Genomic DNA, 13,729 nt, shown 5'->3' with positions numbered 1-13,729 from the left:
GCCCAACCTGTTCCCTAAAGCAGCCAAGAGCAGGGGCACTTAAGGAGCCTCCAGGAAGCATTGTAGAGACAGAGGTCATCCTTCAAAATCATTTCTAAGTGTGGCAGAGAGCAATAAAGCAGGTTAAGAGGATTCATGGACTTACCGCCTGGCATTAGTGGTAAAGAACCTACCTGCCAATGCAGGAGATGTAAGAGATGAGGGTTTGATCCCTGGGTCAGGAAGAGCCCCTGGAGGAGGGCATGGCAACCCACTCCAGTATTCTTGCCTGGAGAATCCCATGGACAGAGGAGTCTGGCGGGCTACAATGCACAGGGTCACAAATAGTTGCACAGGACTGAAGCGACTTAGCACGCACACAAGAGGGTTCATGTAAACCACTGCTTTCCATCTTCATAAGCCTCTAGACAAGAGTACATCCTCATCATGGTTGCACCTGACATCACCCCCTCATCCTCCAAGTCCCAACTCAGGTGTGAGCCTGTCCTTGAACCTCGCCTTCTCCACCTCGCCTCTCTGCCTCCAGGCCAACATATCCTGAGCTGTGTTTGCTCCTCCCGACTCCAGTAGCCCTTGAACTGAGCCTCTAGAATCAGAAAGACCTGGGTTCGAATGTTGGCTTGAATACCTACTACTATATGGCCGTGGGCCAGTCTCAACCTCTTTGAGTCTTAGTTTCTCAGATGTAAAACCAGAATAATAACACCCCTAGTGTATAAAGTTACTGTGAGGATCCAACAAGATAATGAATGTGAACTATTCAGCTACAAGGAGTTCTCCAAGGACAGGGATGATGTCTGATTCATTGTTGTGACCCCAGTGCCGAGAAGGCAACTGAGCCCAGAGTAGATGTGCCCTGAACAGCCTCTGAGTGGAAGGAAGGGTTAAATACATGGGTTAAATACATGGGCGAACCTTGGATAACGGGGTCAACGTCACCGTTTCCCAGATCAACACGATAGTTAACGGCAGGACTAGACGCTACTAGAACAGGGGCTGGGTGTCCTAGTGGTCAGCAGTAGACCTAGATGCTACAGGTTAGTGTATTTGTATAAGTTAGACTTAGTCATGCAGGCTGACTGGTGGTTTCCCCACTTTATTTCACTCTCTCTTTCTCCTCCCCACATCAGTCTATCCTCGGGGTGCAATGTGAAGTGCAGAAGCAGCTCAAGGCCTTCGTCACCCTGGAACGCTTTGACCAGCTCTATGGCTCCACAATCACCAGCTGCCAGCAGGCCCCAGAGACAAAGAAGTTTGCATCCAGCGGCTCCGTGTTTGGCAAGGGGGTCAAGTTCGCCTTGAAGGATGGCCGCGTGGCCACAGACATCATCAGCGTGGCCAACGAGGACGGGCGGAGGGTTGCTGCCATCTTGAACAACGCCCACTACCTGGAGAACCTGCACTTTACCATCGACGGGGTGGACACCCACTACTTCGTGAAACCGGGGCCTTCAGAAGGCGACCTGGCCATCCTGGGCCTCAGCGGTGGGCGGCGAACCCTGGAGAACGGGGTCAACGTCACCGTTTCCCAGATGAACACGATGCTTAACGGCAGGACTAGACGCTACACAGACATCCAGCTCCAGTATGGGGCGCTGTGCTTGAACACCCGCTACGGGGCCACTCTGGACGAGGAGAAGGCGCGGGTGCTGGAGCTGGCCCGGCAGAGAGCCGTGCGCCAGGCCTGGGCCCGTGAGCAGCAGCGGCTTCGGGAAGGGGAGGAGGGCCTGCGGGCCTGGACCGAGGGCGAGAGGCAGCAGGTGCTGAATGCGGGGCGGGTCCAAGGCTACGACGGCTTCTTCGTGATCTCGGTCGAGCAGTACCCGGAACTGTCAGACAGCGCCAACAACATCCACTTCATGAGACAGAGTGAGATGGGCCGGAGGTGACAGAGAGGACCACGGCCGGGACTTCTTGCCAAAGACAGCTACTCTTTTGTGGCCGCGTACCTGACTGTGTTGTACTTAAAAGAGAGAAAAAAAAAAAATCCTTTTTTTAACAAGTGCAAAAAAAAAACAACAAAAAAAAAGATACTTGGTTGCATTGTAACTCATGCAACATCCTTTTTTTTAAGAAAAGAAAAACACAGATTTGGCCTTCACACATTTTTTGCAAAGAACAGAGGGTATTTTTTTTTTCTGTAGTGTGATCACAATGAAAACTTGACTGTCTTTTGTTCCCTTTTCCTTGTTGTTTGGGGCACGTTTCTCTTTGCTGAGATGCAGCCCCTGGGGTGTGTCCTTGTCTGTCCCCAGGTCCCCAGTGTGATGTGAGACACGAGTGTCTGTGCTAACTTGTCCCACGTGCAAGGCTATTTTCCACGGGGGTCAGGCAGGAGTGAAGGGTGCGGAGAGTCATGGGCCAGTAGCAAATTTCCGGAGGGCCTGGAAAGAGGGTCTGCAGGACCCAAGGATCTTTGGCCAAGCTCCCGCAGACAGGTGGCGGTGCTTTTTAACACTGTGTTCCATGCCCCCGGAGGACCACGGATGGTTTCATCTTGCTCTGGGGAATTTCATGATCTCACAGCACCTTTTTCAAGCTGCCCCAAACTCCTGTCCAAGCTTTATATTTTGATGCTAAATGAAACCCCCAACCCCTTTTGCAAACCCTGTGTAGTTGTCAGTTGCCACCCCCCTGCTGGGATGGAGCACGTGTCTCCCGGGTCTTTTTCCCAGTTGGCAACCTCGTCCTGGGGGCTGAGAGGCAGAGGCACCCAGGGCGTCTGTGGCTGGTCAGTCCTCCCTTGATGTTCCTTATTCAGCTCCTCTTCTCTCCCCAAGCCAGATGTGAGAACCAGCACTGCACAGCCGGCCCTCAGTGTGGGCACCACGCCCGGAAGAGAAGTTCACCCACCGCAAAAGGATGGCATTGGTGGCAAGGGTACCAGCCTGCCTTCCTAGGTGAAGCCCTCTCCCCCAGGACTCTGGGCATCTTACCTCCACTGCTCAGCTGCCACCACTGAGAACTAGGAGTGTGGAGAGAGGTGCCTGGTGGCCTTCAGTTCCGGAAAAGAGGTTTAAGGAAAAGTCAGCCAAAGAGAGGAAGGCGTGAACCAAGCATGCTTCTAACCAGCTCCGGAAGGCTCCTCTGCTTCCCCCATGTCGGGCTAACTGCAGGGCTTGGGATGCAGGAAATTTCTTCTGTGAAATTCTTCTAAAACAGATGACGGCTTCTCCCCTCTAGAGGAGCCCAACCAGGGTTTTAAAGCAAGATGAAGGAGCAAGGAGGAGAGGAGAGAGAACTTGGTGTGGCCTGGCAGCATCAAGCTGCCCCTCCAGGACTGGGGGCAGTGCCCGCAGATGCAGGAAGCCAGGCTACAGTTGCCCCTGTGAAGACCCACGCCTGAGGTCAGTGGGTAGAGGCTTGTGGCCAGCCCACACCTGCAAGGCTTGTCCGGGAGAGGCAGCCCCCACCAGGCTGGAGGGGAGTGCTGAAGGGAGGGGAGAGCCCGGGGCGCCTTTCTCCTGTCTCATCTGCCCAATTACCATCATCATTACCTCTCACAGGAGGCTCTGGGAGACCGGGAGGGGAAGCCAAATGTTCCCTTTCAAGCTGGGCTTCTTAGAAAATGGGACTTCTATGGGTTACATTTTATATTAAGTGTGGAAAATGAATTCTGAGTCTGAGCTCTTTCCCCGTGGAAACCTTGTTGGACTGACAAGCTCACGGCACCTTTATAGCCTTACTCACAGAGTCTTCAGAATATTCCAGCAGTGAACGAAACTGAGACAGTCTCTTGCTGCGTGAGAATTGGCGCAGCATGCGGGCCGGGGGCCTGCCTGGCGGAGGGAGGCACCCAAAGCTGCTCGGGAGAGGAGGTCTCGCCTGACGTCGTCCCACTGGGATGAGAGGATGCATTTCGCTAAGTGCTTTTCCTGTTTCCAAAAAAAAAGAAAAGTGACACTGCCGTGACAGTGCACCTTGGCCTGTTTGTCCACCGCGTCCAGAGCTCCGCCGAGTCAGATGGCAGGACTTCCGGGCCCCCGTGCGAGGCGGGGGCTGCTGGTGGCTCCCATCTGGCGGGATCCTTCTTGAACAGGATGGAAGATAGTTGGGCCTGAAGAACACGTTTTGTTTTGTTTTTAAATCCAGAATAGACCTGCCTCTCAAATGTCATCTTGATGGAAGGGGTCCTTGAGCAGTGGGGCCCTGCACGTTGGCCTAGATGATCGGTTCCACCCTGACCTCCTGACATCAGCCCAGACCTGCTGGGAATGTCTACTTGGAGGTCAGAGCCAAATGAACCATCTCCCTGTACCTCCCCAACCCTCTGACTCTCCAACCCCAAAGTAACCGTGACTCTTAAAGATCAAAGTCACAGAAAATGACTGAACATTACTTTTCTTTAAATGAATAATGTTCTTTTTTTTTCCTGGGCTACATACCATCACGGAGGCCTAGCTTCTGTATGGGAGGAAATGGAAGCACCCCCAGCCTTTAGAGAAAGGGCCTCAAGTGTGGGGCAAGCAGCCTCATGCACCTCAGTTCCACCTTGTGCTGTTGCCATTGGAGATGGTGCTTCTGGCCTTGGCCCTCGTGAGTTGGTTTGCATTTGAGCTCGAAGGTGACTCAGTGCCTCTCCTGTCTTCCCGCCGGGACCAGCAGTCCCAGTGTCACAGCAACAGTGAAGGCATAAGCCAGCGTTCCCCGTGCCAGCCTAACAGCCTCCAGGCATCAAATCCCATCTTTGATGGCACCTGCCCTTTTGACATTAACCAGCCAAAACGTGTCCCTTCCCTCGAGTGACAGCCCGCCCTCACTGGCCCCTGTCCACTATCCTGCAGAATGACAGCTTCTGTCCCAAGAAGGCAGAAGAGCTGTTTGTGGAAGCTTCTTTAGAAGAGCTCCTACCTCCTCTTGTGTCCTCCACAGCTGCCATCAGCCCCTCTGCCATCACCTTAAATAGGACTTCAGTGATTCCCCAACTTTGGTTTTATAGGATGAGATTTCCTTTTCACCCACCCACCAGACAGACATCACTGGAGGGGGGAGCTATGACAGCAGGAAGAAGGCAAAGAAACTCCATGGGAAATGACCCCTGATGCTTGCCACTCAGAACTGTTTGCTGAGAAGTAAACCATGGAATAGACCAGTACCTGATTTCTACCTAGGGATGGAAGATTTGAAACCATTTCCAAGAAACTGACCAGAAGTTGAAAATGGCCAGAGGGTGTGATTCTAATGAATTAGCATGAGGTGGGGCTGGGAGCAGAAGGTGATGTAGACAAGGAAGGTGAATAAAACAGGGCAGTGTTTTCATAGACACACAGCAGAGGACTTCCCAGGTGACGCTAGTGGTAAAGAACCTGCCTGCCAGTACAGGAGACATAAGAGACACAGGTTCAATCCCTAGGTCAGGAAGATCCCCTGGAGGAGGGCATGGCAACCCACTTCAGTATTCTTGCCTGGAGAATCCTTCCCATGGACATAGGAGCCTGGCGGGCTACAGTCCACAGACTCGTAAAGAGTCGGACACGACTGAAGCGACTTAGCACAACAAGGAATCAAATTTGTTTTTTTAAAAAAGAATAACCTTTTTAGCTATGACTTTTAAGTACCACCTTTAACAAATGGCAGGGGTTTCCAATATGCAAAGACAAGATTTCCACGTGAAATCTTAGAATAGTTTTACATTGGCAGCCTGTGTCTGCAATTGCCACAGGATGAGGACCATGACACTGAGTTTGGTGCCCAGGAGGAAGGAGTCAGTCAGGCCTCAGCAGGGTCTCGGGTTTTGGGGTTTGTTCCCCCGGTGCTCAAAGTCAAATCTATCCTCTACCCCTCACAGTGGCCACTAAAGCCCCAGCCGTGGCTTCTGGTCCCAAGCTAGGGCCCGCCTCCTGAGGGTTCCCAGAAAGAACCCAGTCTCTTTTTTCCCCTTGGGATCCTCATTTAGGACTAAAAGCCCTCTATTGAAGGTTCATAATTCCCAGGTAGGTTTATATACTTGTCTGTATTTTATTGGACAGGAGGAAATTAAAGAACTCTGTAGTTCACGGCCCTTTCATTTAACCTTCAAAAAACAACAAACTCATTTTAAAGACTCATTGCTCAGGTGATAGAAACTTGATCCTCTCCAAACTTTACATTCTCAAAAAACCAGCCTTGTGTACACGACCGCCCCAGACAGCGGGCCGATGTTGGGTTTCTTACCCTCTCTGGAATGCCAAAGGCATGATACCAGGTGACCTCTTGGTCCCCAGAAACATGTGTTTGATTTTGAGGGCAAACTGCCAGTGGAGAACAAATGCTCCAGCAGGCTCCGCTAGCCTGGCAGAAGCTGAGTCACAGATGTCTGGTGGTGCCCGGCAGCCCTGGATTCACCCAACACCAGAATCCCACTTTTCTAGACCCGCCTGATGTTCTTCAAGACTTCTGAACCCGCAGCTTTGGCAACGGGACTCTCCCAAGCTGCCTCTGGACGACCAACACTGGAGACTCTGGCCTTACCATGTGGAAATAATTTTCCTGAAGTCTGGAACTAATTTTGAGAAGTTTTTTTCTCAACACTTTTGTGTTTCTAACACTGTATTCTTGACTGTGTAAATACCGACAAGGCTGTAAATAAATGCAGATGTAGATACCTTCTAGAAAAGGGAAAAAAAAAAAAAAGCATAAAAACAAAACCAGAAGTGATCCCGTGTAGCCTTCGTTGACAAATAAAAGAATATTTTGTGTTTAAAGGTGTCTAGTGGCCTTTTGTTTGGAGAACGGTGGCTGCCTGAGCCAGTGCTCTTGAGTTTGCACTACAAGAAGCTCCTGTTCTCAGGAGGACCACCAAAGCTCTGGTCCTTGGCCCCAAAGTCCCCCTTAAGCCCTCCAGGTGACGCCTGTCATAGAGAGGCATTTCCAAAGGACATAAAGACCCTGGGGCTTAACCTCACATGTGTCAAAGCCCCTTTGACACCAGCTATGCCCCGCTATTCCCCTGGGCCATATCGCAGCTGCTCTTCTTACTGGCCTCGAGGACAGACTCCAAGTGGCCGGGCAGACCCATGCTGCCCTAAGGAAACAGCCTGTGCTCTGCCACTTGTTCACTGGGTCACATCACTGCGTTCCATGTGGGGTGTCTTTAGTTGAACTTTCAAGAATGTATATTCATCATACAAATTATTATAGCCACATAATACAACTTGGGGAAAAAAGGAAAATTCCTTTAGCATTGTTTTAGATTTGTTTTTGTTTTTTTGCTGTATGATATTAATGTATCTTTTCTTTTTCTGGAAAAAAAAAAATCTAGGGTAGGTGTAGTCACAGCATACAGGTTATTTTTCACCCTGCCTTTCTCAAAGAACCTCACATTTAACCTCAGGTTTAGAAGTCAGGGATGACAGCTGGTCACTTAGGAAAATACATTTGCTAAGCCCAGCTCCCTAGTGTGAATGGTGAACCTTATGAAAATTCAAATAATTGAGGACAAGAGTGAGAACAGAAGGCTCACTGCTTCCCATTAGCCTCGGGTCTGGCTCACCACCAGGACCCCCGGGGAAGGAGCTTCAAGCTTCAGGCCTCTCACCTCCAGCCGGGCAGCCACGGGCTGACCAGGCACCGATGTCCAGGCTGTCATTCTTCCGTGGTGCCAAGACGGAGGCTGATCTTAGGTGAGTAATTTAAATTCTAAGCTTCAGTCTTCTGTCTGTAACAAGGTGGCCCATACCTTTCTTAGTTCCTCCTCAGATCAGGTTAAAGGAGCAGGTATGTAATGTGGCTCGCTGCTCTCTGAACAATAGCACCTGGCCGACTGCAACTTTCCCCTCTCACGCCTCCCTCCCCAGGCCCCTCCCCACCTTCCTACCAAAGTCTAGTACTCTTTCCACTGCACCAGTAGTTCTCAAATTCTGGCTTATATCAGACTCAGCTGGTGTTTCTCAAACCATAGATTGCTGGGCCCCACCCCCAGAATTTCTGAATCAGTGGGTCTGCATCAGTTCAGTTCAGTCGCTCAGTCATGTCTGATTCTTTGCTACCCCATGGACCATAGCACACCAGGCCTCCCTGTCCATTACCAACTCCCGGAGTTTACTCAAACTCATGTCCATTGAGTCGTGATGCCATCCAACCATCTCATCCTCTGTCATCCTTTTCTCCTCCCGCCCTCAATCTTTCCCAACATCAGGGTCTTTTCCAGTGAGTCAGCTCTTCGCATCAGGTGGCCAAAGTATTGAAGTTTCAGCTTTAGCATCAGTCCATCCAGTGAATATTCAGAACTGATTTCCTTTAGGATGGACTGGTTTGGTTGGGTCTGCATGGGGCCCCATTATGTGCATTTCTAAGTATTCCCAGGTGATGCGGATGAGAACCTTCAGGCTTTGAGAACTGCTGTCAACAACTACCCTTTGCACTGTAGACACCATAAGCTATTCAGCCTGACCCTCAGATGCCCTTGCTCAAGGAGACCTACTACCTCCAGCCAGCAGAGCCAGCATATCAGTGTATCGTGTCCTCCTTGGCGACGTCCCCTCCCTCTTCCCCACAACACTACAGTCAGCTGCAAGGGAAAGTGCCCCACCGGGAGATACCCCAACCTTTCACACCTTGCGGGCCTTTGCACTCAACGCTTCTTCAAGCCCAGCTGAAACGTGCTCCCGAAGCCCTCTGGTAGCTCCTTCCCTCTCGGAAGGCAACCCCCGTGCCCATGCCAGGAGCCATGCACCTTCAGGACTGACTCAACCGGGGCTGAGCATCCCCAGCCCGACCTGTGTGTATGTAACCCACTGCGCGTCCCCAGAGCCCAAAGCAGCTGCCCAGGGGCGGGTCACCCTAAGCTCAGCTTTGCCTTTGCCGCAGGGGTCCACCCTCTCTGGTGTATTTGCGAAACAGCGGGGTTGTGGCGTCTGTGTCTCTGATTAGAGGCAAGGGGCCGCCTCTCCTCTGAAGCAGCTGCAGGTGCGAGGGCCTCGCGGGACGAGGAGAGGGCGGAACGGTGGGTCTCCGCCGCTACGCGCCGCCTGCTCGCTGATCTACAGCCGCGGCCTCGCGGGTGTGCGGGAGATCGGAGAGGGAAGGCGGTGGAGAAAGCCACGACGCGGGAGGAGATAGGCTTTAGAGTGAGTACTGTTCAGTTCAGTTCCGTTCAGTCGCTCAGTCGTGTCCGACTCTTTGCGACCCCATGGACTGCAGCGCGCCAGGCTGCCCTGTCCATCACCAACTCCCGGAGTCTACTCAAACTCACGGAGTACTCCCAGCCTTTTCTTTATCCAGCCGAGCAGGGCGTTGCTGTTAATCTCTCCCACCCTGCCCTGGCGTCCCGCCTCACGCTGGCGTTTGAGGAGGCGTGTCTCTCTCCAGCCCCGCGCTCGTAATCCCTCTCCACGCCTTGGAAAGCAGCCCTGCTGCTGGAGTGCCCACCCCTGCCCCCATCAGGCCATCCAGCATTAATTTCTCAAGTCCGAATCTATCGAAATCTGTCCGTAATGGCCCCATGGTAGTCTCTGGCCACCATTCCCAAGCCAGTCCCCCTTTTCAGAGTCTCAGGGTAATCGAAGTTAAAGTTAACATTACTTTTTAATCCTTCAAGAACCCAAACCATATTTGTGAAGACCCATGCACCTCGCAGGTGAAACCCCCAATTCAGATTGGGACTCGAACCCACCAGCTAGAATTGGAACCCAGCGAAAACCCAGATTGGGATTCAAACCCACTGTCTTTTTTTTTTTTTTTTTTTTTTTCTTTCTCTGTGACGGGTGTTTGGTGGAATCTTGCTTGGCACTCGGGTTGTTTAGCTATGGCACACAAGATCTTAGTCGCGGCAAAACTCAGGCCCCCTGCATTGGGACCGCAGAGTCTTAACTGCCATCAGAGAAACCCCTAGAGCTCACCATGTTTTAATTGAGATTAGGCACCTGGTCTTGGGACTTAATGAAGCTCAGGTGCTTTGTATCTCCTCACAGAAAGAACTTCATGAGAGACAAAGTGATAGGTAAGAAGTGAATTTGTTTGGAGAGGTGACACATTCCACTGGCAGAATGTGACCCCTTTTAACAGGTGAGCCCAGCCCCAGGACACGGGGTGGTCTCGGAACGTGAGAGAACACCTGGGAGAAACACGCTCCAGAGACAGCGTGGGGGCCATCTCAGAAGGCCGGAGGCCCCAAAATAGACGTGTTTAGTCTTTATAGGCTCGGTATTTTGAGCCTATCAGTGGGAGGATTATTCCTACTATTTCGGAGCAGGGACAGAGATTTCAAGAATTGGACCACTGGCCACTTTTGGCCTTTTATGGTGAGCCTCTGAACTGTCATGGTGCCTGTGGGTGTGTCATTTAGCATATGCTGATATTCTATAATGAGCATATAATGAGGCTCAAGGTCTACTGAAGGTCAGATCTCCTGCCATCTTGGACATCGTTGGTTCTAATCAGCTTTTGTCATATCCTCAGTGGCTGTGTCATTCTTTTAAAGGTTGTACCCTGCCTCTTTCCCTGCTGTTTGACAAGGACTAATATCAGTTCTTAGGGGCAGTAGAGTCTTAAACCTACCGGGAAGAATGGAAGCATTTTTTTCCCTGCTCTATAATCTGCAAGCCCACTTCTCCATTTAAGAAGTCAGCACCTGACATTGTATGCAGAGCATCTGGGCCTGGCTTTGTCATCCCTTCCCGCGCCTTTGAAATATACCTATTCCACACTCCCAGGACTGAGTTTGTAACATAAAAAATTCCCCAGTTTGTGAGATGGGGACAGAGGGAATCATTCTTCCAGACACAGATGTTTGTTATAAGATGGGTGGATGGAAAGATGATAAATGATTAAATAAATGAATGCCATGGTGGCTCCTGAAGAGGCCTAGAGAAAAAATGGAGTCAATCAGCAAATGTTTAATGAGCATTTCATGTGCATGTTGACTGAAAAAAAAAAAAAACACACACACACACACAGCCTGAAAGGGGTGAGTTATGTTTTATCTGGGAGGCAAAACTGAGGACTTAAGCCTGGGGCACAGCATTTTCAAATAATTCTGCGACTGCTCTGTAAAGGGTAGGGGGAAGCCAGAATATATAGGAGTTTTTGCAACAAAAACTATGTAGTTGGAACATCAAAAGATCATTGTTAATTAAAGAAGACTAGATATCTCAAGTAAGGAATTTAGCGCTTCTCTATTTATGAGAATATGTAAGGGTCTGGACTCTGTGAAATCATCCTTTTGATGTGCACCTCAGCTCTCTGAGGCCAGGATCCCGTCCTTGTCTCCTGTCTCCTCAGGGTGCATCTTTGGCGGGGGCGGGTGGCTGCAGTGGCTGAGTGCTTGATGGCGGGCATCCTATTTCTGTCCTTAGTTCCCTCAGCGCCCACCTTCAGGGGAGCTGTAACATGATGGCCATCATGTTATTTACTTATAGGAGGCAATGGTTTTCGTTCACATACGTAAGCAGCCTTAGAGGACATAAAGATGTAACACAGGACTCTTTGCTTATAAACACCGCCACCCAGTCAGAAAGTCTAGAAAGATTCAGAAACTAGATTGTGATACCAAGAAGCTCTATCACTACTCCAGCAGCCTCAGCATCCAGGCTTGCTAGAACTCAGAGGTCTGGTAAAGGAGAGCAGAAATCTTACAGGTTGCCCTGGGACAGGTACCAGGGCCCAGTCTCTGGAATCAAGGGGCACCATAAGCTCGAGCTCAATTTTGAGGACAGGAAGTTGCCAGAAGCACAGCAAGGCATCCAGGGGTACCAGGCAATACACTGTGTGGGGATATAAATCGGATGGTGTAGGGCTGTTGGAGCAGAACCCCATCAGTGTCCAAGGGTTTGATCCAGACCTCCAGGGAGGTGTCTGGGTAGGTGGGCTGGACAGATGACCTGGCATCCATGCTTCCTGACATAGATCTGGTTGTAGGAGGAACCAAGGTCTGGGGGACTTAAGCTCCCCCTCCGCCTTAGCCATGATGCTGTGACAATAAGACCAGCCCTGGCTCCCACCTCCTGCCTTGGCTGAGGCCCCTCATGCACCCCTTGCCTTGACAGTCTGATCTTTGTCTACAAGCTCAGAGACTCCAGCTAGCTTCAGGGGAGTGGAGGGGGTGGGCCAAGTGCTAAGACCATGGTTGCAGCAAAACAACTTTCCATAGTGCCAAAGAAGGAGATCCCAGGGTGTGCTGGCTGGAAAGAGGGGAGAATCATAGAATTTCCTGCAAGAGGTGAATTTAGTGAGAAGCTATTAGATGACAGCAGAAGACATTCCTGGTGGGAGGAAGGTGTGCTGTTCACGTGTCCTGCGGGAGCCTGGGCCCCCAAGACTTACTCTCATGAACCTAGCCCAGGCAGGCAAAAAGCCCCCGGTTCCCAGGGATCTGATCCCACATGTCTCAATATCTTTCACCCAGCAAAACACCCGATGGTTGATGTTTACATTCAAGACCCAATCCCATGGATTTATATAGATTTGATGTAATAATAAAGATGTAGGTTATGTGCAAACCCCAGCAAGCAGGAAGGCCTTCTCTTTCTCCACACTCATAAAGCAGACCAGAATGGAAGTGAGGGGGGACTGATCATAATATTACAGGGATAATTTTGAATGCACTCAAATTTATTATAAAAGGATTTATCATTCTTCTATTATTTATAATGACTGACATCTGACTTGCATCACTGTGGGTAGTAACACAAAGACTAGGAGGGATCACTGCCTCCTTTTTGCTTCTCTTTCTGTCTTGAGTGGGGGAGTCCTGCATAATGAAACCCTGCACCAAGATCTGTCTGAAATTATCATGTAGGGGTCTCAGGAAAAAACGGATGCGTGAAGAAGAGGGACAAGGAAGGGAAGAGGACCATCAAGAGTGTGAGCTCAGGCAAGGTCCCAGGAGAGGAATCTGGCCAAGTCCAGAGGGAGGGGTTGTGGAAACAGTCTAAGTCACACCTGAGAGTTGTCCCTGGCCAGGCAGAGGCTGGTGTATTTACACATCTGCGCCTGGCGGAGGTCGGCTACGGGCTGTCCCTGGGGATGTCATTTCCCAGACACCTCTCGCTTTCTGTGTACTCGGCAAAGGGGGCCCCAGCAACTGGAGGACAGCCCGCCTACAAAGAGTCGCAGGTGCTGGCTGCTGGGAGCGAAGCACACAGCTTTTATTCATTCGATCCGTGGAGGTTGGTGCAGTGTCTCAGCACCTGCTGTGTTCTCATTTTTCTGCCTCACCGTAGGCGCCTCGTAAATGCTAGTCGACGGTTGGCTGGTGAGGGGGTGCATCGAGGAGAAGGGGACACATTCATGAAAGTGTTAGGCTGATAGAAAGCAGGACCCCCCCTTGTTCTGCTTACGACCATACCCCTGGCACCTGGCGCAAGAAGTGTTCGTACACATTTGTTAGAGTGATGAGTGAACTCCTCCACAGTGATCGTGAGCCATAAGAACTTCTCCAGGGTCTCCTTCATTTTCCCTCCCATTGCTTACCTGAGTCGGTTGATGCTGCCAGAGGCCGTGGAGCACCCAGGAGGAGCTCCGTGGACCTTACCACATGGTGAACCTCCTTACTGAGCAGGCGCCCCCAAATCGGAAGGCCCTGGTGTCTGCCCCTGTTCTATCCTGATTGGGTGCTTCTGAGGACAAGCAGTGCAGGCTAGTGGCAGGGGCAGGGGAGAGCTCAGAGAGGTGCAGTAGGTGTGGGCTCTAGACCCAGGGCTTATCCTATTAGATCTTGTTAGAACCTACGGCGGTATTCACAGTAGGTGTTACCACCTCCCATTTTGCGGATGAGGCATGTGAAGCCTGGAGATGTTCATGATTTCTGCTA

At 51.0% G+C, this 13,729-nt stretch overlaps 1 protein-coding gene across 1 annotated transcript in view; it reads left to right on the top strand.

Moving 5' to 3' along the window:
* Positions 1 to 6,660, top strand: part of TENM4 (teneurin transmembrane protein 4) — a 759,511-nt gene extending 752,851 nt beyond the window's left edge. The window contains exon 32 of the mRNA XM_061168374.1: positions 1,131 to 6,660. Within this exon, the coding sequence (XP_061024357.1) occupies positions 1,131 to 1,889 (759 nt within the window). The 3' untranslated portion in view covers positions 1,890 to 6,660. The remainder of the gene's footprint in view (positions 1 to 1,130) is intronic.
* The last annotated feature ends 7,069 nt before the right edge of the window (positions 6,661 to 13,729 follow it).

The sequence above is a fragment of the Dama dama genome, chromosome 2, assembly GCF_033118175.1.
Source record: "Dama dama isolate Ldn47 chromosome 2, ASM3311817v1, whole genome shotgun sequence".
In the NCBI taxonomy this organism is placed as follows: domain Eukaryota; kingdom Metazoa; phylum Chordata; class Mammalia; order Artiodactyla; family Cervidae; genus Dama; species Dama dama.
This window is presented reverse-complemented; position numbering and strand designations above follow the sequence as displayed.